General features: G+C 45.4%; 2 protein-coding genes across 3 annotated transcripts in view; both read right to left on the bottom strand.

Moving 5' to 3' along the window:
• JKAMP (JNK1/MAPK8 associated membrane protein) overlaps positions 1-26,029 on the bottom strand; it is a 405,493-nt gene that overhangs the window by 145,873 nt on the left and 233,591 nt on the right. The window lies entirely within an intron of this gene.
• Positions 1-26,029, bottom strand: part of DAAM1 (dishevelled associated activator of morphogenesis 1) — a 231,023-nt gene that overhangs the window by 99,082 nt on the left and 105,912 nt on the right. For both annotated transcript variants that reach the window (XM_063118186.1, XM_063118185.1), the window contains exon 3: positions 19,060-19,149. In XM_063118186.1, the coding sequence (XP_062974256.1) occupies positions 19,060-19,149 (90 nt within the window). The remainder of the gene's footprint in view (positions 1-19,059; positions 19,150-26,029) is intronic.

Here is a 26,029-nt window from a genome sequence, read left to right on the forward strand (position 1 = left end):
AGCCCCCGTTGATTTTAAAAAGCGCCATTTCCATGCAATGGCTCCTGTTTTGCCAAAGTAGGCAATCTCCATTTGCTGGACGGAAGCCAACAAGTTGAGGATTGGGCGAGTCTGTTAGCCAAGCTGGAGGCAGACAATTGTTTTGAGATTTGAAGGTGATGGTATGGTAGGTAGTCCAATTGTTATCTGTGTGGTGCACACACATGGGGTCATCCCATGAAGCTAATTGGTGGGAGATTCAGGACAGATACAAGGAAGGATCGCTTCACACAGCACATCAACTACGGAATTTGCTACCACAAGATGTAGTGATGGCCGCCACTTTGGATGGCTTTAAAAGGGGTTTGACAAATTCATGAAGAAGAAGGCTATCACTGGATCCTAGTCCTGATGGCTATGAGCTACCTTCAGTACCAGAGGCAGTATGTCTATATACCCCAGGTGCTGGAGAACACGGGCAGAGGGGTGCTGTTGCACTCATGTCCTGGTTGTGTGTTTCCCGTGGACATCTGCTTGGGCACCGTGGGCCTGTTTAGACAATTCACTAAACTATGGTTAGGCCGATGACCCTTTTGCAGCAAATGGTTAATGGACATGTTTAAACTGTGGTTATGTAGTCACCATGGTTAGGAATGCTTTACACGACACGCTAAGCCATAATGTTTAGCTCAAAATGCTTAACCAGCATGAATCACAGAATCATAGAATAGCAGAGTTGGAAGGGGCCTACAACGCCATCTAGTCCAACCCCCTGCTCAATGCAGGAATCCACCCTAAAGCATCCCTGACAGATGGTAGGCATGTCATCTGAACAGGGTCTGTGAGAACAGAATGCTGGACTAGATGGACCCTTGGTCTGATCCAGCATGGTTCTTCTTATGTTCAGACCTTTTTGTCCTATTATTCACCTCTGGTCAAACAGCTTTTATAAGTTTTAGAGGATAAAACCCAGCTCAGTGGTAGAGCCTCTGCTTTTAATACAGAAGATCCCTGGTTCAATCTTTGGCATCTCCAGGTACAGCTGTAAAAAAAAAGTGACTGAAACCCTGGAGAGTTCATAGAATCATAGAATAGCAGAGCTGGAAGGGGCCTACAAGGCCATCGAGTCCAACCCCCTGCTCAATGCAGGAATCCACCCTAAAGCGTCCCTGACAGATGGTTGTCCAGCTGCCTCTTGAAGGCCTCTAGTGTGGGAGAGCCCACAACCTCCCTAGGTCACTGATTCCATTGTCGTACTGCTCTAACAGTCAGGAAGCTTTTCCTGATGTCCAGCTGGAATCTGGCTTCTTTTAACTTGAGCCCGTTATTCCGTGTCCTGCACTCTGGGAGGGTTGAGAAGAGATCCTGGCCCTCCTCTGTGTGACAACCTTTTAAGTATTTGAAGAGTGCTATCATGTCTCCCCTCCATCTTCTCTTCTCCAGGCTGAACATGCCCAGTTCTTTCAGTCTCTCTTCATAGGGCTTTGTTTCCAGACCCCTGATCATCCTGGTTGCCCTCCTCTGCTGGAGGTACCAGTGGACTGACTTGATATAAAGCATCTTCTTATGTTTCTTAAATGGGTTTCAGATGATAGTGAGTCAGAAAAAAATGGACACACATACCACAAGCAAAGATGGCTGTATCTTACAATGTTTAACTCCCCGTAAAAAAGAAGAAAAAAAAGAATCCCACTCACCTGGTTTGCACAACAACCCACATTTTGTTTTTAAAGTTGTAGGTTATTCTGAATGAGCCCAAATGAGTCCTATTGCAGGAGTAACTAAACACCAACTGACCTTCCATCTATGGCTAAGTTAGCATTATGTGCAAACCAGGAACTCTGGCTTGTCTTGCTACCACCGAAAAGCTGGAGGAACATCCCACCAACAAACCATAGCTTCACAATAGCCCACAGTTTTGAATAAGTCTTTGTTGACATAGAATCATAGAATCATAGAATAGCAGAGTTGGAAGGGGCCTACAAGGCCATCGAGTCCAACCCCCTGCTCAATGCAGGAATCCACCCTAAAGCATCCCTGACAGATGGTTGTCCAGGGATCTATGAACATGATCTATGAACTGGGCCCCTTCTATCTGTACTTTGATTTCAGGGAAAACACGTTTGCCAATGTGTTTTAATGTAACAGCTCCCAAATGTTGGCCTACAGGACTAATCAAACCAAGCTTGGTCTATCTGGTAGTCGGTCAAAGTTCTTGCTCCTGCGTGAAATGGAACTTGCTTTACGAATTCAAACCCTGTCGTGAAGTCCTCTTCCCACCACAGGTTTCTTGGTCAGTGTTCAGATTTAGTTTCTTATGTGCTGTATTTCCATGTCTGAATTAGAAATGCATGTAGTTTCTTTTTATTGATGGTGTTGTAAACAATCGCTGTGAATGGATAGGCTGATGTCTCTCCTCCCTTTATTATTATTATTATTATTATTATTATTATTATTATTATTATTATTTATATAGCACCATCAATGCACATGGTGCTGTACAGAGTAGAACAGTAAATAGCAAGACCCTGCCGCATAGGCTTACATTCTATTAAAATCATAATGAAACAATAAGGAGGGGAAGAGAATGCAAACAGGCACAGGGTAGGGTAAACAGGCACTGGGTAGGGTAAAACTAACTTCCCCTCTTTCCTTGTTTCTTCCCCCCTTCTCTTGTTTCTATTACATTTGCAAATATATAATTGAAAAAGAAAGAAATGGACGTGTTCAAAGTGTAATCACAAAAATAGAGGAAGAGGGACTCAAAAAGGGGGTGATATATACCATTTTTTGCAAGACACCAGGATTGAAAATAAATCCCAAATTGCAGTTATGCAGTCTGTTTTGCTTTGGATTGGAGTCTATTGTTATGCTTTCTTTTCTTTCCTTTCTTTCTTTTTTTAGCCATAAAAAAGTTTGCAGAAGAACAGGATTCATAGGATATCGTCTACCGATGACAGTTGCCCCATTTTACCTGAGTAAAACAGCTGCAAGGAAGCATTCCCAGACTCAACCCAACCCTGTTCCTGTTATGGAACATTCGGGTATGTGACCTACTGGCTTGGTGACAAAAGGAGATAAGTCATCACTCCTAGCATCCCCACAGCTGGGACAAACACATTCTGTTGCAACAAATTTAAATAAAGCAAAGGAACGGCAGGGGCGAGAATCAGACCGGGCAGGGCCGACCCTCCGATGAAGTAAAGTGTGCCACCTGCCTCAAGTGGCAGGGTGGGCGGAGCGGCAAATTGTAACACTACCCCTTGCCCTTGCCAGGAGGGCCTGCTCCAGTGGGTGCTCTGGAAAGCCCTGCCAGCTGCTCTCCCCTCATGGTGAAAGAGCTGCCAGTGGGTCTCTCTGGAGAAGCCACACACACACACCCGTTTCCCTCATTGTGGTCCTTTACTTTTGCCATTTCTGCGTCAGTTCTATGGAGAGCCACATGGCTGGAATAAGTGGTTGCAGGGCTCCCGTGAGAGCCCCTCAGCCACATGGCTCTCCATAGAGCGGATGGGTAGCGGAACATGTGATGGGGGAAGAGGAAGTGATGCAGGTGGTCAAAGAGGAAGTGATGCAGGTGTGGCAGTGGTGAGAGAACTTGTGCTGACAGAAGTATTAAACTCTCTGCATAGGCCTACACTATGAACTAGAGCTGAGGTAAAATTTTGATCAATGCTTTCCAAATGGAAAAACCCACTTCCTTTTTAGCTGTCCTGAATCTCCCACCAATCAGCTTCATGGGATGCACCTGGGTTCTAGTATTATGGAAAAGGGGGAAAATGTATGGCAGATGCAATTCAAGGTAAGCAAATGTAAAGTGATGCACGTTGGGACAAACTTTAAGTATAACCTGATGGGATCTGAGCTGGCTGTTACCGACTAAGAAAGAGATCTTGGGGTTGTGGTGGGCAGCTCAATGAAAATGTCAACCCTGTAAAGAAGGCAAACTCCCATGTTAGGCATTATTAGAAAAGGAATTGAGAATAAAACTGCCATTACCATACTGCCTTTATACAAATCTATGGTGCGACCACACTTGGAATACTGTGTACAGTTCTGGTCACCATATATATATATATATATATATATATATATATATATATATATATAGTAGAGCTGGAAAAAGTGTAGAAAAGGGCAACTAAAACGATTAAGGGGCTGGAGCATCTCCCCTATGAGGGAAGGTTACAACAGCTGGGATTGTTTAGATTGGAAAAAAGGAGGCTCAGGGGAGACAGGACAGAGGTGTATAAAATGATGCCTGGTGTGGAGAATGTGGATGGGGGACATTTTTCTCCCTCTCCCATAATACTAGAACCTGGGGTCATGCCATGAAACTGATTGGTGGTAAATTCAGGACAGAAAAAAGGAAGTACATCTTCACACAGCGCATAGTAAAACTCTGGAATTCACTACCAGAAGATGTGGTAATGGTCACCAGTTTGGATGACTTTAAAAGTGGGTTGGATAAATTCGTGGAGGTGAAGGCTATCAATGGCTACTAGCCCTGATGGTGGTGTGCTATCTCCAGTATTCGAGGCAGTAAGCCTGTGAGCACCGGTTGCTGGGGAACATGGGTGGGAGGGTGCTGTTGCACCATGTCCTGCTTTGTGGGTCCCTGGCCAACGGCTGTTTGGCCACCGTGTGAACAGAGTGCTGGACTAGATGGACCCTTGGCCTGATCCAGCATCAGGGCACTTCTTAGGTTCTTATGTTCAAATTTCAGCAGCAAAACATCACTTTTTTCTGTTTTTAAAGGACTATTCCCCCCCCCCCCCCGTTGTGCCAACAGAAGTACCTCTTCATACAGTGCATAATTAAACTCTGGAATTCACTACCAGAAGATGTGGTGATGGCCACCAATTTGGATGGCTTTAAAAGGGGGTTGGATAAATTCCTGGAGGAGGAGGCTATCAATGGCTTCTAGTCCTTATGGCTAAGTGCAACCTCCAGTATCAGACGCAGTAAGCCTGTATACACTAGTTCCTGTGGAACATGGAGTGTGTGGGTGTGCTGTTGCACCATGTCCTACTTGTGGGTCCCTGGTTGATCACTGGTTGGCCATTATGTGAACCCAGTGCTGGACTAGATGGACCCTTGGTCTCAGCAGGATTCTTCTTATGTTCTTAAGTACCGATATCCGCTTTCTAAGGCCATCATCATGTACTGCTCCCACCCCTCAAGAATTAGAATTTTCTCAAGGCTATTCAACAGGTTGGCACAACATTGTTTCTCTCCTCCTGCAACATCCGTATTCATTTTCTTTGAAATTCCAATTTTCCAAAGATCTGGCCAGAGGGCACGAGAATGACAAGGATTCAAATCTGTGCCAGAAAAGGGTGGCTCATTCCCAAAGTGCTAAACCAGCCTTTCTCAACCTGGGGCGCTCCAGATGTGTTGGACTACAACAGTCCAACACATCTGGAGAGCCCCAGGTTGAGAACCACTGTGCTAAACAGACAGATGTGCCGATTTTCTCGTTTCACACCATCGCTTGAAGGTTACGAAGAAATTGCTACCCTACGAGTCACATGAAAGCGGATGAGCGGATATCATCAGTCACTGATGCCCCAAGGCAAAGTGGCAAATGAGACTAAAATGTCTCATTAAAGGCGACAGACTTTCTAGGGAAACCAGCTGGGTCTTTGGTGGCCTGTGGCACATCTAGCCTTTAAATCTGGAACTGGCTGAAACAAGACGGATCAACCTGTACATCAGCAGCCTCCTGAGATCTCTTCCTCTCAAGCATCTGGTACTACCTATTAACAAACAACACAGTAGGCCAGATATCCCTGACCTAGGGCCTTCCAGATGTGTATTTATTTACGTATTTATTTTATTTATTATTGCATTTATATCCTGCCTTTTTTCCTGCAAGGAACCCAAGGCGGCGTACATAATCCTCTTCCTCCTCTTCACTTTATCCTCACAACAACAACCCTGTGAGGTGGGTTGGGCGGAGAGTCTGTGACTGGCACAAAGTCACCCAGTGAGCTTCCATGGCCAAATGGAGACTAGAACCCAATCTCCCAATTCCCAGTCCATCCCTCTAGCCACTACACCACACTTGCTCTCATTATGTGTGTCGGACTACTACCCACATAATGTCCAATTGTCATGCTAGCTGGGGATGATGGGAGTCAAGTCCAACATATCCAGAGGCTGCCAAGTTGGGGAAGGCTACAAGGGATTCTCTTCAACAGCTAACGTTTCTAGTAGAGGTGGGCTGAAATTCAAAATTCTTGTGCATGACCAAAGCGATAGCAGATAACATGGGCCAGATCTACACTAAGCAGGATATAACACTTTCAAAACGTTTTGAAGACTGTATAGGGAGTATGTCCTAGGCCTCAACAGTTGTCACTACTGTTACACACCATTTTAAAGCAGTAGTGTAGATCCTGCCCTGGGCTCCTCCTCCAAATGAATAGGAGCTTTGGCTTAATGAACATATGAACCAGGACAAAGCCTGTTAGCAAACGGGCAGAGGCAGCTACAATGTGCTAAGGCTGATGAGGCTAGGCCTGAGCCAGAAACCTTATTGTGAGGGAACCGAAGTGTATACTAGGGTAAATGGATCCAACTAGAACAACAAGTAGCTAAAACCAGATTGTCTAATAGCTTTGCAGACAGGGAGTTTAGGGAGTTAAATCACTTCTTCACCAAGAGATTTGATCCACTCCCCGCCTTTAATCAGTGGTAGGCCACCTGGGACGCTCCAGATATTTTGGCCTACAACTGCCATCAGGCCTAGCCAGCCTAGCTAGTAGTTGGCCCGCTCAGAAGACATCTTAAACCCTGGCTTTAACCATGGTGGTTAATCCAGAAAGCCAAGCTGTGTTCAGAAGACACCTTAAACCATGGCTTTAACCACAGTGAACAAGGCTTTTTGCTTTATTCACCTTGGTTAAAGCCATGGTTTAAGGTGTCTTCTGAACGGGGCCCTGAGTCGCCCATCCCTGCTCTAAACATCTTCCGGTGGGGGTTGTTTGTTTTGCTTTTACAGCTCATTTTCAAGTTTACTTGCAGCAAATGCCTTCCTTGCCAAGGGAAGCAAAAGATGTTGACTCTTTCTATCTGCCTTTGAGGAATTACCCAGCTTCTAAGATGGTTCTCTAGATAAGCTGTAATTTCACAGCATTTCTTCCTGATCTGATCAGGGCAGGATTCCTATCAGCGTCTTGCAAGTATATTATTTCTCCCTGGACCGGCAATGGCCTCCATAAGCGCCATCCCCACCCCTGAGTCTTACACTTCCCAGGTTTTTTTGGCGGTGCTGGTGGTGATGGTTATATAACGCGAACAATCAGCAAACACAGCATGACCAAATACTTTTCATGGTCAAATGGCTCATTGTTTAAAAAGCTTTGGTTTAAACCCTGAAGATTGCTAACAGATGCATTTTTTGGCTGCAGAGCGGAGGCCGAGGGAGGGGGCTGGGGAAAGCCCCTCTGGAAAGAAGCAAACCCAAAGAGCAGGTACTGTAAGCGGAACCTTACAAAAAGGAATTGCTTTTTTTTTAAAAAAAGGTACAGTACTAAAAGGATTGAAACAATCCCACCTGTCACAAGAACATAAGAGCAGCCATTTTGAATTGTATCAAGGGTCTATCTATCTAGTCCAGGGGTGAGGAACACGAATGATGCAGGCTGCACGTGGCTTTTCTGGCCTTTTTGGTGGGCCTTCACTGCCCCACCACTGTGCTTCCAAAATCTGGTGGCGCAGCAGTGGTGGGAAAAATAGTCCTTTTTTAAAAAAGCAAAAAGCAACGTTTTACTGATGAAATTTGAACATCAGAACACAGGAAGTGCCATACTGGATCAGACCAAGGGTCCATCTAGTCCAGCACTCTGTTCACACAGTGGCCAACCAGCCATCGGCCAGGGATGAACAAGCAGGACATGGTGCAACAGCACCCTCCCACCCATGTTCCCCAGCAACTGGTGCATACAGGCTTACTGCCTCGAATACTGGTGATAGCACCCAACCATCAGGGCTAGTAGCCATGGATGGCCTTTGCCTCCAGGAATTTATCCAACCTCCTTTTAAAGCCATCCAAACTGGTGGCCATCACTTGCGGTAGCGAGTTCCATATTTTAACTATGCGCTGTGTGAAGAAGTACTTTCTTTTCTTTGTCCTGGATCAGCTTCATGGCAACTGTGGGTTTTTTAATCCACTACGGTAAAATACCTGAATAGTGAATATGAGAGAGGGGGGGGGGGGAGGGAGGGAGATTCACATAAGACATTGCCTGTTTTCATTTTTGCAAAATTAAGTTGCTGATTCCATAGCTGTGAAAAAAAAAAGCTTGTTGCTTGTTCCTGGTTAATTACTTCAGCTTGGAAACCAACGCTTGTGCCCCAAATTCCCAGAAAAAGGAAACAAAAGCGAGCTACTTTCACAACAGAGTTCAACAGCAGACGTTTGTGTAACCAAAGTGTTGCACAGCCAAAGCATAGAATCATAGAATGGCAGAGTTGGAAGGGGCCTACAAGGCCATCGAGTCCAACCCCCTGCTCAATGCAGGAATCCACCCTAAAGCATCCCTGACAGATGGTTGTCCAGCTGCCTCTTGAAGGCCTCTAGTGTGGGAGAGCCCACAACCTCCCTAGGTAACTGGTTCCATTGTCGTACTGCTCTAACAGGAAGTTTTTCGCGGCTGGACATCAGGATAAACTTCCTGACTGTTAGAGCAATATGACAGTGGAACCAATGACGTAGGGAGGTCTTGGGTTCTCCCACACTAGAGGTATTCAAGAGGCAGCTGGACAGCCAACTATCAGGGATGCTTTAAGGTGGATTCCTTCATTGAGCGGGGGTGGGGGGGTTGGACTCAATGGCCTTATAGGCCCCCAACTCTACTATTCTATGATTCTATGCTTTGGCTGTGCAACACTTTGGTTACACGAACGTCTGCTGCAACTGAACAAAAACCCTCCTCAGAAACTTTAGCTTAGGAAGGCAAAGGTTTTCATTCCATACAATCCAACAGAATTGCTCAGTGATGTCCATCTGGCTGCTTGCACTAAGCTATTAAAACATGTCTAATATCTGGCCTGAACCAATGCTCAGGTTATTCAACATTCTTCATGCACTCCTTGTTCTCATTTTACAGATGATCGGCATGTTCAGCTTTATTAAAATGAAAAAGAAAACCCCCGATGCCACGCATCAAGTGTTGCTGGTAGGCAGGCCGCATTTCTTACAATTCCTTGGGTCAGATTCTGTGGTTTCGTCGACTGTCTTAGCACAATTGCATGTCAAGTGAGAGAAGCACCGGGTTCAAACAGGCTGGCGAGACATTCGCAGGGGAGCATCACTGGACGCAGAGGCAGAGCTTAACCCTCCTCACCCACCCCAATGCCCCCCCCCCGCAAACCATTGATCCATGGGTTGATTTTAAAGGTTTTCCTCCCAACTGGGATCAAACTAAAAGAAGTGAACCCTTTTGGGGGCGGGGGAACTGTTTGGGGGAGCCAAATGCGGGTGGAAATTGGTGGGCACAGGAGGGGTGAAGTGTTCACCACTATCTCACCAACTGTGAGGTTGCAAACATCGATTTGATGAAGAAACGCACACCAAAGGCCTCCTCATTCTGAGTCTCAGGGGGCGTCAACAAAAGAAATGTCTTTTTGGGTTGAGATCCTCCAGGTGCCTAGAGCAGCTCACCGGTGTCCACATATTGATATCTTTTTGACACCAGGCTCATACTTTTCTGTTGTCTGAGTTATGTTAAGTATTTTAGTGTTTTCGTTATTTATGCTGTCGGCATACATTTGTTCTGGAAGGTCTGAACATACAAGACCAACTGAAAGCCGCCCAGAGAGCTTCGGCTATGGGGTGGTATATAAACGCAATAAATAAATAAATAAATAACTGGCCTGCTTGCATTGTTTAAGCACGATTCAAGGTGCTGGATTTTACCTATAAAGGGTTACACAGCTCGGGACTGCAATACCTGACGAAGCGCCTCTCCCAGCTTGAACGTACCAATACACTACGCTCAACAATCTAAGGTCTTCCTCCGGGTGCCTTTTCCAAGGGATGCTCGGAAGATGGCAATAAGCAAGAGGGCCTTCTCTGTGGTGGCACCCCAATTGTGGAATGATCTCCCCGATGAGGCCCACCTGGTGCCAACATTGTTGTCTTTTCAATGCCAGGTCAAGACTTTTCTCTTTTCCCAAGCATCTGGTAGCACATGATGAGTTTCAACTGATCCAGGGCCTAATCTACACCAAGCAGGATACTGCACTATGAAAACGGTCTATAAAAGGCAGGAGCCCCACTACTGCTTTTTAGTAGTTTTGAAGTGCACTGACAACTGTTGGGACCCATTGACACATACCACATACCGCTTTCATACCACCGCCCAGAGAGTGAACCGCCCAGAGAGCTTCAGCTATTGGGCGGTATAAAAATGTAATAAATAAATAAATAAATAAATACTTGGTGTGGCTCTTGGATTTGTTTTCTGTTTAGATGATTGCTGAAGTTGATTTACATATATACCTCTGTGTATATATTGTCTGTATTTTTATGTTTTTGAATTTTGCATATATGTTTTAACCTTTATTTCTTTTTTTGTTGTTGTGTTTTTATTTTGTATGTGTGTGTGTGTGTTTATGTTAGGTTTTAATTAAGATGTTGCTTTTAATCTGGATTTTATTGTTAGTCGCCTTGAGCGTTGTCTTTGGGCAGAAAGGTGAGAAATAAACAACATCAATGCAGAAATAGCCAAGATTTGAGGCTGCCATTCCAAACCCAGAGGCAATCTATGCCAAAATGCTCAGAAAATGGAAGGGTTTCGCCTGGATTGTGCAGGAAACTGCATGGAAAGCTGGTAACCTGGCTGCCCGGCCTCACGGCGGGTGACTGAATTCTACGCTTTCAAGCTTCTCTCCAGAGCCATGAGGTCTAGAACATTTTTTAAAAGTGAAAACGGACTTTCCGAGCGTGGCAAATCCTGCAGACAAAACCAAAAGCCCATACTTCCATGGTAATCCTGCCAACGCAGGACAGACCCATAGATGTGCAGAAAAGAAAAGAAAAGAGCTCTCTTGTTTTACTTCTAGGGGAACATCCAAAAGATAGCTGAACCCCCACCCCACCCCACTCACCCGGCCACTCTGTTTACACCACAAAACACAACACCGGCTCCCCCTTCCCTGACCTTGCAGGAGAGGAGCTTAAACGCCTGCTGTGCTTTGGCTCCCTTGGCCTAATCATATCCTTTCGAGGAACGGGGGAAGTCTAGCAGGGAAGAAAGCATTTGGGGATTAGCTGCAACCCAAACCCAAGCGCAACAATATTACTTCCAAATTTGTATTTTATCCCTCTGACGAGGCCATCTCGGTATCCCCACTTCCCTTTCTTATTAGGGCCTTACACTGGCCTAAAAAGACTTCAAAGGCCCTTTTCTATCATAATCCGAAAATCCCTCTGCCAATCGGAGCCGCTGCACGGTTGTTCTATTTAATGTAGGCTGCATTCTTTCTCTGGGTCACTGCCCATGGACTTGCTATTACTCTACGGCTTTAACTTTTTCTCCCTCTCTCTCTCTCTCTCTCTGTCTGTCGCTCTCTGTCTGTCTCTTCCCCCCGCAGCCATTATGTAATAAATCCAAATCCTTCTGAATCAGGGCTGCTTTTGTTTATCATCACTTGGAGTCCCTTGATTACTCACACGACGCAGACGAGAAGAATAATTTGGCAGCCAAGTGTGCAAAGGGGGGGGGAGGTGTAGGGGAGAGGAAATCCCGGCTGATTCAAGAAAGCAGGAAGCCTCGTCTGCAGATTGGATGTAACAAGTGTAGGAAGAGAGCAGAATGAGAGAGAGAGAGAGAGAGAGAGAGAGAGAGAGAGAGAGAGAGAGAGAAGAATAGAGTAGAATTCTTTCCGGCAGTTTTGTGTGACTCAACAATCATGGTAACAGCACAATCCACCCCCAGCTGAGCACTAGTTCCCAGACAGCAAGACCTCGCTCAAGACACTTTCTCAGCCTAACCTAACTCACAGATTTCTGAATGAAGAAACAGAATCATAGAATAGCAGAGTTGGAAGGGGCCTACAAGGCCATCGAGTCCAACCCCCTGCTCAATGCAGGAATCCACCCTAAAGCATCCCTGACAGATGGTTGTCCAGGTGCCTCTTGAAGGCCTCTAGTGCGGGAGAGCCCACAACCTCCCTTGGTCATTGGTTCCATTGTCGGACTGCTCCAACAGTCAGGAAGTTTTTCCTGATGTCCAGCCGGAATCTGGCTTTCTGGAACTTGAGCCCATTATTCCATGTCCTGCACTCTGGGATGATCGAGGAAAGATCCTGGCCCATCTCTATTTATTTATTTATTTATTTATTTATTTATTTATTTATTTATTACATTTCTATACCGCCCAATAGCCGGAGCTCTCTGGGCGGTTCACAAAAATCTCTGTGTGACAACCTTTCAAATCCTTGAGTGCTATCATATCTCCCTTCAGTCTTCATTTCTCAAGGGCTAAACATGCCCAGTTCTTTCAGTCTCTCCTCATAGGGATGTTTCCAGACCCCCTGATCATCCTCGTTGCCCTCTTCTGAACCTTCTCCAGCTTGTCTGCATCCTTCTTGAAGTGTGGTGCTCAGAACTGGATGCAGTACTTAAGATGAGGCCTAACCAGTGTTGAATAGAGGAAACCAGTATCTTGTGCGATTTGGAAGCGATACTTCTATTAATGCAGCCCAAAATAGCATTTGCCTTTCTTGCAGCCACATCATACTGTTGGGCTCATATTCAGCTTGCGATCTACAACAACTCCAAAATCCTTCTCACTTGTAGTGTTGCTGAGCCAAGTATCCCCCATCTTGTAACTGTGCATTTTATTTCTTTTTCCTAGGTGTAGAACTTGGCATTTATCCCTATTAAATTTCATTCTGTAGCTTTCAGCCCAGCACTCCAGCCTATCAAGATCACTTTGAAGTTTGTTTCTGTCTTCCAGGGTATTAGCTATCCCACCCAATTTTGTGTCATCTGCAAATCTGATAAGCATTCCTTGCACCTCCTCGTCCAAGTCACTAATAAAAATGTTGAAGAGCACTGGGCCCAGGACTGAGCCCTGCGGTACCCCACTCGTTACCGCCTTTCCCCAGTTTGAGAAGTTATCACTGATAAGCACTCGTTGAGTCCAATTCTGTAGCCAACTATGGATCCACTTAATAGTTGTTCCATCTAGCCCACTTTTAGCTAGTTTGCTAATCAGAATATCATGGGGCACTTTGTCAAAAGCTTTGCTGAAGTCAAGATATATCATGCCCACAGCATTCCCGCAGTCCACAAGGGAAGTTACTTGATCAAAAAAATGAGATCAAATTAGTCTGGCAGGATTTGTTTTTGACAAATCCATGTTGGCTTCTAGTAATCACTGCATTGTTTTCAAGGTGCTGACAGATTGACTCCTTTATAATCTGCTCCAAAATTTTCCCAGGGATGGATGTCAGACTGACTGGTCTGTAGTTCCCAGGTTCCTCCTTTTTGCCCTTTTTGAAGATAGGGACAACGTTAGCCCTCCTCCAGTCATCTGGCACCTCACCCGTTTTCCATGATTTCGCAAAGATAATAGACAGTGGTTCTGAGAGTTCCTCTGCCAGCTCCTTTATTACTCTAGGATGCATTTCATCGTGCACTAGAGATTAGGTGTAAAGTAATTAGGTGTTCCTAATCTCAACCTGCAATCCCGTCCCTTCAGTTTGTACTTCCTATTTGCCAGGGGGGTCATAGACTCTCTTCCGGGAGAAGACTGAGCCAAAGTAGGAATTGAGCATAAAGGGCTGGTTTATCTACTCCAGCGTTCTTTTCCTAAGAACGTAAGAGGAGCCAGGTGGATCATACTGGAGAACTGTCTAGTCTAGCACCCTCATTCCCACAGTGGCCAAAGCAGATGGCCCTGGCAACCCCACAAGCAATGAAAGTTGATAGGGCAGACATTCGGACGTGTCGTCGCCGCTACAGGGGAATGCGATTGGCCTGAGGGTACCTAGAGTCACCAAAAGGTTGGCAGTGGGTAATCTGCACACCTGCTGCCTTCCTTGGACGTGGTAGCTGTTTCTAAGGCTGCCTCACCAGAATCCAACCCATTCCGTTACCCGTGGTCACCATGGTATTTATTTATTTATTACATTTCTATACCGCCCAATAGCTGAAGCCCCCTGGGCGGTTCACAAAAAATAAAAAAATTCAAAGTATAAAACAACACTATAAAACCATCATATAAAATACAATATAAAAGCTCAACCAGATATAAACAGCAGCAACGCAAAATTACAATTTTAAAACACCAAGTTAAAAACTATTTATAGACTGTTAAAATGCTGGGAGAATAAAAAGGTCTTCACCTGGCATCTAAAAGCATATAATGTAGATGCCAAGCGAACCTCCTTAGGGAGCTCATTCCACAGCCGGGGTGCCACAGCAGAGTAGGCCCTCATCCTGGTAGCCACCTGCCTCACTTCCTTTGGCAGGGGCTCGTGCAGAAGGACCCCTGAGGATGACCTTAGGGTCCGGGCAGGTACATATGGGAGGAGGCTTTCCTTCAGATAGCCTGGTCCCAAGCCGTTTAGGGCTTTAAATGTTAATACCAGCATGGTAGGCGCAGAAAGTACCATCAAAAGCTGATAGGGCAGACGTTCGAATGCGTTGAACCTCATAAGCAGGACAGGAGGGTAATGGCTCTATCCTACCATTGATCCCCAAAAAGTAAGGCGTCTTAGATCCTGGAAATGACATATAGCCATTGTAACTAGTAACCATTGAAAACCTTATCCTCCATGATCCACAATTTATTACATACTTCCTCAGCCTGATGCCCTCTTGTTGTTTTGAACTACAGTTCCCAGCATTCCTAATCACTGGCTGTGCTGACTGGGACTGAAGGGAGTTGAAGTCCAAAGCACCCGGGGTGACATCTAGATTTATTTGACTATTTAGGTATGGTGTATTAAATATTAAATGGTGTATGATGTATTCTCACAGATATATTTACTATAAGTGTATGTATTTTGCTTTCCCGGTTCCATGTAGGAATTCAACTATGATGCTAATTTTGTTTTAATAAGGGCTATAATGATGGTTTATCTTTATATTTTCTCCAACTGAGGACCAAATTGGTTGAAATGCATTTGGGATATCAGTATGGCATATACGTACAGCCTATGCATTTGGGAAAGTACAAATGTCAATAACTTCAGCCTATGTATGTGATGTATTGATGGGAATTTGTGACTGCTCATTTAATCATTTTAATATTGAGTGAGATACTGATATTTATTAGTAACATTTTGTTTTAATTTTGGTATAAAGCAGCTTCTCATATTTCATCTGTAATAATAAAAAGGAGGGTGTGTCTGTCTGTCTGTCCGTCCGTCCATCCATCCGCAGCACAGTGCCAAGATTGTGACACCTAGATACATGAAACCTGGCATGTATATTGAGTTAGAGGTAGTGCACCTTTGTGTTGTGTTTTTAAAATGCATTCATTAATTTAAATTCATTTAAATGTGTCCATGTGGTTGAAGACTGTGCTAACACCTTCAGCCACTAGGGGCTGGCTTCTTTAACCAACACATACCTTTACAGTCTATACAGTTGGAAGCCAGGAGATGAGGGACAGAGTTATTTGCCTGCCCCTCGCCCTGCTGTGGTTCAGCCCCCATCAGGGGAATGGACAAACTCATCCCTCAGGGGGCTATAGGAGGACACCATGGCAGAGGCCAAGCCTAGCAGGCTTAGCTCCACTCAGATGGGGCTGGTACGCTATATCCAATCTTAACGGCTGCGTAAGTTTGTTTGAAAGCTTCGCTGTATCAAACACAGTGCTCTTTCAACCTGGGGAAAACTAGGTCTGTTTGCTGGTTATAAATGAAGGAAAGGAACCTCTCGTGCAAGCACTGAGTCATTACTGACTCGTGGAGGGACGCCAGCTTTCGCTGAAGTTTTCTTGGAGGCCTTATAGCGGGGTGGTTTGCCGTTGCCTTCCCCGGCCATGATTACCTTTCCCCCAGCTAACTGGGTACTCATTTTACCGACCTCGGGAGGATGGAAGGCTGAGTCGACCCGAGCCGGCTGCCTGAAACCAGCTTCCGCTGGGATCGAACTCAGGCCGTGGGGATAGTTTCAGCTGCAGAAACTGCTGCTTTACCACTCTGCGCCACACGAAGAGATGCAAATAAAAATGACGAATATTAAAAAATATATTTTTAAACAGGGATGCTGCATTTACACATGGATTTCTGAACCAAACACATACTCCTCCTGCTAGCTCTTTGATTGACTACTAGCTAGGTGTAAATTCAGCAATGTCCACCAGAACTGGAGAATACTGGTCCTTATCTGAGATGGATTCTGCTACATGCACAGATCTAACGGACAAGGGAAATCGGTAATGTGATAATCCCCTTCCTTCCACCCCCAAAGAGCATGGCTTTATTTTAATTATGCAGGGTACACTGCGCCCTGGGGCTATGAGTCACCATAAAGATCTCCCGGAGCCTTGTTAAGGAGCTGGCTTTTCACAGGGTGCTGTTTTACAGCCGCAGACTTTTCATTACCCAAATCACGTTAAGATCCTTGGGGGCATCCTTTTTATCTCATGAGATCCTTCCAGTCTTTCCCCTCAGTCCAGAAACAGCAGCAAGGGCTTCCACGGAAAGCCCTTTACTATAAGAGGGAAAGATTTATTTATTTACTTATTTAAAATATCTCTTTCAGGGCAGAAGCCCTTCCCACAAACCAAGAGCGCTTGTGGATAAGGGGGATATCTGTGCTCAGGGTTTTGAGCAACTAGTGTCCGTTCTAATAAAACATTTCAGGCTATAAAAACAAAACAAAATATAGAATGCGTAAGGTATTAGTAACTGATTTACGGCGATTTTTTCATTGTGTATTCATTCTGCTGCCCCTTACGCCTGGAACGCTCTTCCAGAACATTTGAGAACTACAAGTTCAATCGCAGCTTTTAAAGCTCAACTAAAAACTTTTCTTTTTCCTAAAGCTTTTAAAACTTGATGTTGTGCGGACTTTATACTGTTAGTTTTACCCTACCCTGTGCCTGCTTACCCTACCCTGTGCCTGTTTGCCTTCTCTTCCCCTCCTTATTGTTTTACTATGAGTTTATTAGATTGTAAGCCTATGCGGCAGGGTCTTGCTAGTTACTGTTTTACTCTGTACAGCACCATGTACATTGATGGTGCTATATAAATAAATAAATAATAATAATAATAAGTGGAACCGAGATCGCAAGAAGTACAAACAGGAATGACTGCTAAGGTATCAGAACATTATTTCCCTTTTTATGGGTTTGGGGTATTTCCTCTGGATCAACCTGGTGTCTTCCAGATAGGGATGTTGAGAGCACCCAACTGGGTTCGGGAGTCCAGCAGACACCCACCCCACCCAGACCCAGTTGGGTGCTACTAGAATAAGTGCAGACCCCACTCCAGCACCCACAAGAATCCTTGAGCCTTTGGCACCTGCCCGCCCTTGTGCTGAAATTGAGCACTTCACCCCCCTGTGTCAATGGCAGCCACTATTGACGTGGTGAGGGTGGGGGGCAGTGTGAAATTTCAGTGCAAGGGTGGGTAGCTGCCGCTGAGCCAGGCCAAGCCAAGCCTCAGAAGAGGGCCGCACAGCCCGGCAAGCAGGAGTAGATAGTTGTGGTGACAGCATGAGCACCTGCCAAGGTGCATGCAGGTGAGTTTGCCCAACCCTACTTCCAGATACCTTAGGGCATGTCTACACCAGGCGATATTCTGGGGATCGTCCCTGTGAGTCCACATGACGCACAGGGGATCCCGGGAGCAGGGAGGGATGATCCCTCCATTTCCCCGGGATATTGCCATACCCTTTTTTCTCGGTTTTTCCCGTAGTCTCAGGATTGTCCTGAGACCGCAGGAGGTGTGAGCGGCCGTCCTGGTTTCATCCCAGCTCATCACAAGTAAATGCGAGGAGCCGGGAACCAGGGACAGGGCATGGAGTTCTTCAAGTGCTCCGTGCCCATTGGGAGTGGGGAAGGGAGCAGGGCTTTTTTTTTTTTAAAAAAACCACCTTACTTTTGTGCTGGAGCGGAGATGCACTCCAGGTCCTGTCCTTTTTTTAAAAAAAAATGGTGGATGCGACGTCCTCCTTCCTCCCTGGACGTTGCGTGCCGCGTGTGAATGCAGGGGGAGGATCTTGTGATCAGCATATTGTGAGATCCTCCCACCTCCCTCCCGGAATGCCCTTAGACTACAACTCCCATAATCCCACAGCCAGCTATGTAGTCCAACGCGTCTGAAAGGTATGAAGCTGGGGAAGGCTTACCTAGGTTACTCAGAAGGATTCCAGGGTGGATTTGATTTAAATCACGATTTAAAACACTACACAGAAAGATTCGATTTAATCATGTGACTTCCCCACCCCTCCCCAAAAGTGCACTCTATTCACTGAATTTTTTTGAAACTTAGCACTTAAGAGGTAAGGGGTTGATTCTGTGTACATAGATTTACAAAGGCACAATGGGATTGTGATCTCTGCAGACACAAATTCAGTTTTAAGAACTGTAAAACCAACCATCTGTGATAATATCTTCTAGATAGAAAAATTGCCCAATAATCTTACAGAAACCTCTGGAAGAGCATGACATTGTGAATGGATTAATGGAATTCATTTACCAAAAAAATTAAACATTGCATGAATATACAGCCTCATGCTACATAATTAAAAACTAATCCTTATTTCATGATGAATAACCTTTGGACTATAATGTATCATAAATAGAAAACTATCTTTAGATAGATTTTTCCTCAAAAAGCATTTTATTAAAAAAAATCCGATTTAAATCCAAAAAAATCCGATTTAAATTTAAAAAAAAAATCCAATTTTTTAAATTGTTTTTTAAAAAATCATTGATTTTTATCCACCCTGATTCAAACACATCCAGCAGAATTGCCATCTGCTTCGTGTCTCAGAACCATGCCATTTGAAAAGAGTCAGAGAGTGAGAGACAGAGAGAAAGACAGAGAAAGAGAGAGAGAAAAAGCCTGCGGCAGAAGCGCATAATACTTTGAGTCTCTTACCTTTTTCTTACTGCAATAGATCTGCCATTTCTTTTCCGCTGGAAGTGCAAACATGGCTTCTCTATGCTTATCTGTGAGGTCAAGTTCATCCTAGAAAGAAAATGACATTGGGGGGGGGGGAGTGAGTTTGTGTGTCATAAAAATATCCAATTCATTATATCGATCAGCATTACAACCGAGGAGGAATTCCCTTCCTTCCCACAAAGCCTTAATTGATTTAACCTGCTTCCATCGTTACCCTAATGTTGTCTGAGACCTTATTGACTGTGGTGTCGCAGCCGATATCTCCTAGTTTTCTCTGGAAAGTTACTCTTCTATCTAGCTAAGCCGGCACACCATTCACCATTCATTTTACAGTGCCCGATTCTCTGCAAGTGTGCACTGTGGTCCAGGCTGTATTGTAGGGGTGCAGAACCAAAAGCCTAGCGGGGCACATGCTAGGGTGACCATATGAAAAGGAGGGCAGGGCTCCTGTATCTTTAACAGTTGTATTGAAAAGGGAATTTCAGCAGGTGTCATTTGTATATATGGAGAACCTGGTGAAATTCCCTCTTCATCACACCAGTTAAAGCTGCAGGCGCCCTGTCCTCTTTTAAATCTGGTCACAGTATAGCTGCAATATAGCTCCTGCAGCTTTAACTGTTGTGATGAAGAGAAAATTTAACCAGGTTCTCCAATGACACCTGCTGAAATTCCCTTCTCTATACAACTGTTAAAGATACAGGAGCCCTGTCCTCCTTTTCATATGGTCACCCTAGCACATGCAGCCCTTCAGGGCATCCCAGCTGGCCCCACCCCTTTCCCTGACCCCACCCCCTTTCTCCCAACTGCCAATCATTCAGCTTTTACATGCCCCCCCCCTTATAAAAGGTTGAAATGTCTCTTCTACAGCTTAATTACTGGCAGTAAGAGTTGTAATCTGCAACATGCTAGTGTTTTGCTCCCTCCTGAAAAAGGATTGATGCCCTTGACGTAGATTTATAACCAGATACTATATAGTGAAGTTGGCATCTCGTTTAGCAATACCTCTAGAGCAGCCTTCCTCAACCTGGGGCGCTCCAGATGTGTTGGACTGCATCTCCCAGAATGCCCCAGCCAGCTGGCTGGGGCATTCTGGGAGATGCAGTCCAACACATCTGGAGCGCCCCAGGTTGAGGAAGGCTGCTCTAGACAATCGTGCCCAATAAGTTAGTTCTCAAGGAAGGCCAGGTGTCAATTTGCAGGCCACTTCCAAAGCTGTACAACTCCCAAGCAGGTTGTTGCCCAAAAGGAATAATAATAATGATGATGATGATGATGCACTTTCTAATAAAGCACTGTACATGAGATAAAATAGATCAGGAGTTTACAAAAAAATGGAATAAATATAATAATTCTAATAAAAGACATTAACTGGATTTAAAAGAATATAACAATAAAACCTTAAAAACCTTTATAAAATGTGTTGCGGCCACCACAAAAACCATCAGCATGCTCTACTACAGGTACAACCAGCCAACCCCCTCAATCAAAAAGAGCCAGTGTGGTGTAGTGCCTAAGGTGTCGGACTGGGAGTCGGGAGATTCGTGTTCTAGTCCCCACTCGGCCATGGAAACCTCAGAGGGTTGTCGTTGTGAGGATAAAATGGAGAGGAGGATTATGTACATCGCCTTGGATTCCTTGGGAGGAAAAAAGGCGGGTTATAAATGTAATAAATAGAAAGGTTTTCAAACCTTTCTTGAACACCTCCAAACTCTTGGTTAACCGCAGTGGCGGGGGGAGTGAATTCCACAGCTGAGGGACAAGGTCCTGGAATGCACGATTATTATTATTATTATTATTATTATTATTATTATTATTATTATTTATTTATTTAGCACCATCAATGTACATGGTGCTGTACAGAGTAAAACAGTAAATAGCAAGACCCTGCCGCATAGGCTTACAATCTAATAAAATCATAGTAAAACAATAAGGAGGGGAAGAGAATGCAAACAGGTACAGGGTAGGGTAAGCAGGCAGAGGGTAGGGAAAAACTAACAGTAGAAAGTAACCGTAGAAGTCTGCACAACATCAAGTTTTAAAAGCTTTAGGAAAAAGAAAAGTTTTTAGTTGAGCTTTAAAAGCTGTGGTTGAACTTGTAGTTCTCAAATGTTCTGGAAGAGCGTTCCAGGCGTAAGGGGCAGCAGACGAAAATGGACGAAGCCGAGCAAGGGAAGTAGAGGCCCTTGGGCAGGCGAGAAACATGGCATCAGAGGAGCGAAGAGCACGAGCGGGGCGATAGTGTGAGATGAGAGAGGAGAGATAGGAAGGAGCTAGACCGTGAAAAGCTTTGAAGGTTAACAGGAGAAGTTTATATTGGATTCTGAAGTGAATTGGAAGCCAATGAAGAGATTTCAGAAGCGGAGTAACATGGTCGGAGCGGCGAGCCAAGAAGATGATCTTTGCGGCAGAGTGGTGAACAGAAACCAACGGACTGATGTGAGAAGAAGGAAGGCCAGAGAGAAGAAGGTTGCAGTAGTCCAACCGTGAAATAACCAGTGCATGAACAAGCGTCTTGGCAGAAGAGACAGACAAAAATGATCCACGTGATCCGTGAGGTAGAACGGGTCAGGAGGGCTGGACCCATGGATCTGGTGGCCCGGCCCGGAACATACCAGGACAAAAGGGAGGAAAGGTAAGCTGGGTGGTGCAACCGTAGGACCTTAAAGGCCAGGAGTAATATCTTATCTTGGGCCCTGGCCTTCAATGGAAGCCAATGCAAAGCCCTACAATGGCCGGGAGGTCTAGAACAGTCGTAATATTTATTTATTTATTTATTACACTTATATACCGCTCCCTTAGCCAGGGCTCTCTGGGAGGTTTACAGATAATAGCACTGTTCTGGACCAAGATCAAAGGGCAGAGAGAGGAAAGAGGAAAACCCACTAGGAGACTATTACAGTAATCCAGGCGTGAGACAACCAAGGCCGGAACCAAGAGGTCCGCAGTCATCTGAGACAGGAACCTGAGAATCTGGTGGATGTTCAATAGATGGAAATTGCAGGCTCTTGCTGTGTTCTCAATAAAGGGACACAGCGAGAGGAGCCTATACGACCTCTATGCAAGTATTCCCTACTTTCCTTTCCAACCAACCACAAAAGGCTTAACATAAGGCTCAACTCAACCTGCTGATGAGTAATTTTGGAGGTTTCTGGAGGGCTCTTCCTACATCTGCATTAGCTACTCAGAAGGGAAAGTTGCTAGCAGCTTCGCTGATCCTGGGTACTACTGGGAGGAAATGTCACAGCTACTGAAATTTATGGGAGAGAGGGATCTCATCACTTTCCTTCCGCATATTTGGACTGAAGATGATGTACGAGAGTCAAGACGAGATACTGCCATGGTTGAGTAGAGGCTGCAATGAGGGCTTTTTCCAAATTAAGCCTCAGAATTCAAGCCTTTCTATAGATGGTAGAGCACTGGTACAAAAGAGAGGGAACCGATGAAAAAACGAGAGCGAAACAGGAGTTTTGGGATACTACAGAGCTCGGTGGGGACGCCCAAAGAGCCAAGAACTGCTTCCTTTTGCATTTAGGTTTCATTGTTTTAATACTGTGCTAATATTTGCGAAATCACAGTAAAGTGCGTTTTTCCTCAGCTCCTGATGAAGGTTGTATTTCCGAAATGCGTAGAGCATATCGAAGAAATCGTTAAAGATTAAAGAAAAAGATCATTTCATACCACCGGAAAACGTAATTCTTGTTCAGCCTTTTCAAAAATCTGGGGGGAAAAACCCAGTTCCTTTTGGTTTGTCACAGATTCAGACGCCAGACCGAAGTGCTCCCATCTCACGACTGTCTGTGCAAAATACCTAGCTGGCAATCCTACACACACAACCAAGTTTTAGGAACATAGGAAGCTGCCTTCATTAAGTCAGACCCATTTAGCCCAGTATTGTCAACACTGACTGACAGTACCTCTCCAGAGTTTCAAACAGGAGTTGTTCCAGCCCTACCTGGTGATGTCAGGATTCAAACCTGGGCCCTCTGGCATGCAAAGCTGGTGCTCTGCCCACTCGGCTACAGCTCTTCCACCCACCACCCACCCCCACTATCCTTCCTTATGGTTCTTTGACCTTAAACCAGACTTGGACTAGACCATCCACCAGACTTGGTCTGGACCGTCCTCTCCCAGTCCTCCAAAACAGCCACTGTGCTGGCTGAAGGTTTTCGAGGGCCCTTGGGCAAGGTATCCTATCAATGCCCATCCACCCCCTCATGGAGTCTACCTTCTCAGCTGCCATCGCTCCTCAGACTCTTTCTCACTGGCTCAGTTCAGACAACACGTTACTCAACGGTGGTTTTAGAACTCCACGGTGGAGTTTTTACACCACCGTTGAGAAATGTGTTGTCTGGCAGGAAAACTCCATGCAATGATGGAGGGTTTTTTTTGGGGGGGGGGGAACACTCCATGCAGAATATCCACGCTGTGCAGAGGAGAATTCCTGCACACCTGTTGTGTTGCGTGTTGTGTGGAGGGCTCCGTGGAGTTTCCCGTTGCGTTGACTTTTCCCACTGGCTACAGAGTTCCCTGGCAAGAGCGGCGAAAGGAGCAAGTGCCGCTCTAGGAGAGCCATCGGGATTGTATTGTGGTTTTTTTGCAACAATGGCTGATGGGATAACATCAGGACGACCGGCAGAGGAGAGAGGGCGGAGGAACTGTCAATCAAAGGTCACAATGGATTTTACTCAATTCCACGGTAGCCCACAGTCACACAACGGTGGACCTAGAATTTGTTGTTATTTTTTTTTTTATTATTATTATTTATATAGCACCATCAATGTACATGGTGCAATGTACATGGTGTGGGGCGTACCCCCTAAAAACTCAACTGTTGAGTGGAGTTTTCACATGGCATTGACTAACGTGTTGTCTGAACTGAGCCACTGTTTCTAGCATTTGCTTGCTTGGCGGGCAGAGAGCCAGGAGGCTGTGGCATCGCCAGCTCCTCTTCTGATCACCACCACCATTTTGGGCAAAGTGAGAGCCAGACGAACCCGCAGGTTGTAATGGTGAAGAGAAGGAACGTATAATGGGAACACAGGAAGGACATGAGTCCTTCTAACCCAATATTGTCAGCACTGACTGGCAGCGGCTCCCATCTCACTGCTGACTGTGCAACATACCTAGCCGGCAATCCTACACGCACAATCAAGCTTTAAGAACATAGAAAGCTGCCTCATATTAAGACAGACCCTTGGCCCATCTACCCCAGCATTGCCCACACTGGCTGGCAGCTGCGCTCCAGAGTTTCAGGCAGGAGTCTTTCCTAACCCTACATGGAGATGCCGGGATTTGAACCCAGGACCTTCTGCAGCATGTGCTCTAGCACTGAGCTATGGTCCCTCTGCTGGAGAAGTGTGCAAGAAAAATGCAGGTTGCTTACCTGTAACTGTAGTTCTTCGAGTGGTCATCTATGCATTCACACATATGGGCTTTGCGCCTGCGCAGAGACCAGACCGGAACTTTCTCTAGCTGAGTGGAACGTTTTTGGCGGGAACCCCTCCCCCCACGCTACCGCGCATGTCCATGGGGTTCCCGCCCTTACCTCAGTTTACAGGAGTCCGACGTTGTGCCCCCATAAACATGAGTGTAAATAAAGTAAAGTACATTCCACAATAAAACAGTGTCATTTGTAAGTCTCACACCACCAAGTGGGGATGGTGGGTGGGTTGTGTGAATGCATAGATGACCACTCGAAGAACTACAGTTACAGGTAAGCAACCTGCATTTCTTCTTCGTGGTCTCTATGCATCACACATATGGGCGAATAGCGAGCTGACATACCTTTGGAGGTGGGTTGGTGCATCATCTGAAGATCTCCGAGAGCACTGTCCTCCCAAATGAGCAGTCCTGCCTCGCACGGGTGTCCAAACTGTAGTGCTTGACAAACGTGGATGGAGTGGACCACGTTGCGGCTCTACAGACTTCTGCCAAGGGAACACCTCTGGTGAAGGCCACCGAAGTTGAAACAGCTCTGGTGGAATGAGCTGTCACAGGTTTCACTAACTCCATTTTAGAAATAGACTAGGCCAATTCAATTGCCTCCACTATCCAACGTGACAGTCGTTGGCAGGAGACAGGGAGTCCCTTAGAAGGCTCCCCATAACAAATAAACAGTTGCTTTGTTTTTCTAAATGTCTCTGTCCTGTCTTTGTAAAAAGCAAGAGCCCTTCTTACATCCAGAGTATGCAAAGAAGACTCAAGAGGTGTAGTTGGATTAGGAAAGAAAGCAGGTAAAGAAATATACTGGGACAGATGAAAAGTAGACACTACCTTTGGCAGGAAGGCTGGGTCTGTGCGTAGCACAACCTTGTCCTTATGAAAGATAGTGTATGGAACATCTATCCTAAGAGCTTTAAGCTCACTTGCACGTCTTGCTGATGTGATGGCTACTAAAAAGACAGTCTTTAAAGTAAGCAGCCTAAGGTCTGTCGAAGCCATGGGCTCGAAGGGCTTGCGTGTCAATGCTTGCAGCACAACTGACAGGCTGCAAGGCGGCACGATAGTTTTCACAGTCGGTATCGTGTTCTTCAGCCCTCTCAAAAATTTCTTGGTTGTTGGATGGGTAAAAGGTGTAAACCCATCTATACCTTGGTGAAAAGATGTAATCGCAGCAAGGTGAACCCTGATGGATGCGAGCTTAAGTCCTTGCTGGAAGAGTGTCAATAAATAATTGAGGATGAAAGACAAATGGCAAGATTCTGGTATTTGACCATCTTTTGAAGCAAAGTTCTGAAATCTTTGCCACTTTGCCGCATAAGTCTTTCTTGTGGAAGGCTTTAGTGCTGCCAATATAATGTGATCCACAGTCAAAGTTCTAGTTGCAGAGGAGGAGTTGTTGTTATCCTCCATGCAGTCATCTTGAGGGTCGACAGATCTGCGTGTCGAACCCTGCCCTGGTGTCGAGACAGTAGCTTCGGTGTCGACGGGAGCCTGATGTAATCCC

The sequence above is a fragment of the Elgaria multicarinata genome, chromosome 2, assembly GCF_023053635.1.
Source record: "Elgaria multicarinata webbii isolate HBS135686 ecotype San Diego chromosome 2, rElgMul1.1.pri, whole genome shotgun sequence".
Lineage (NCBI taxonomy): Eukaryota > Metazoa > Chordata > Lepidosauria > Squamata > Anguidae > Elgaria > Elgaria multicarinata.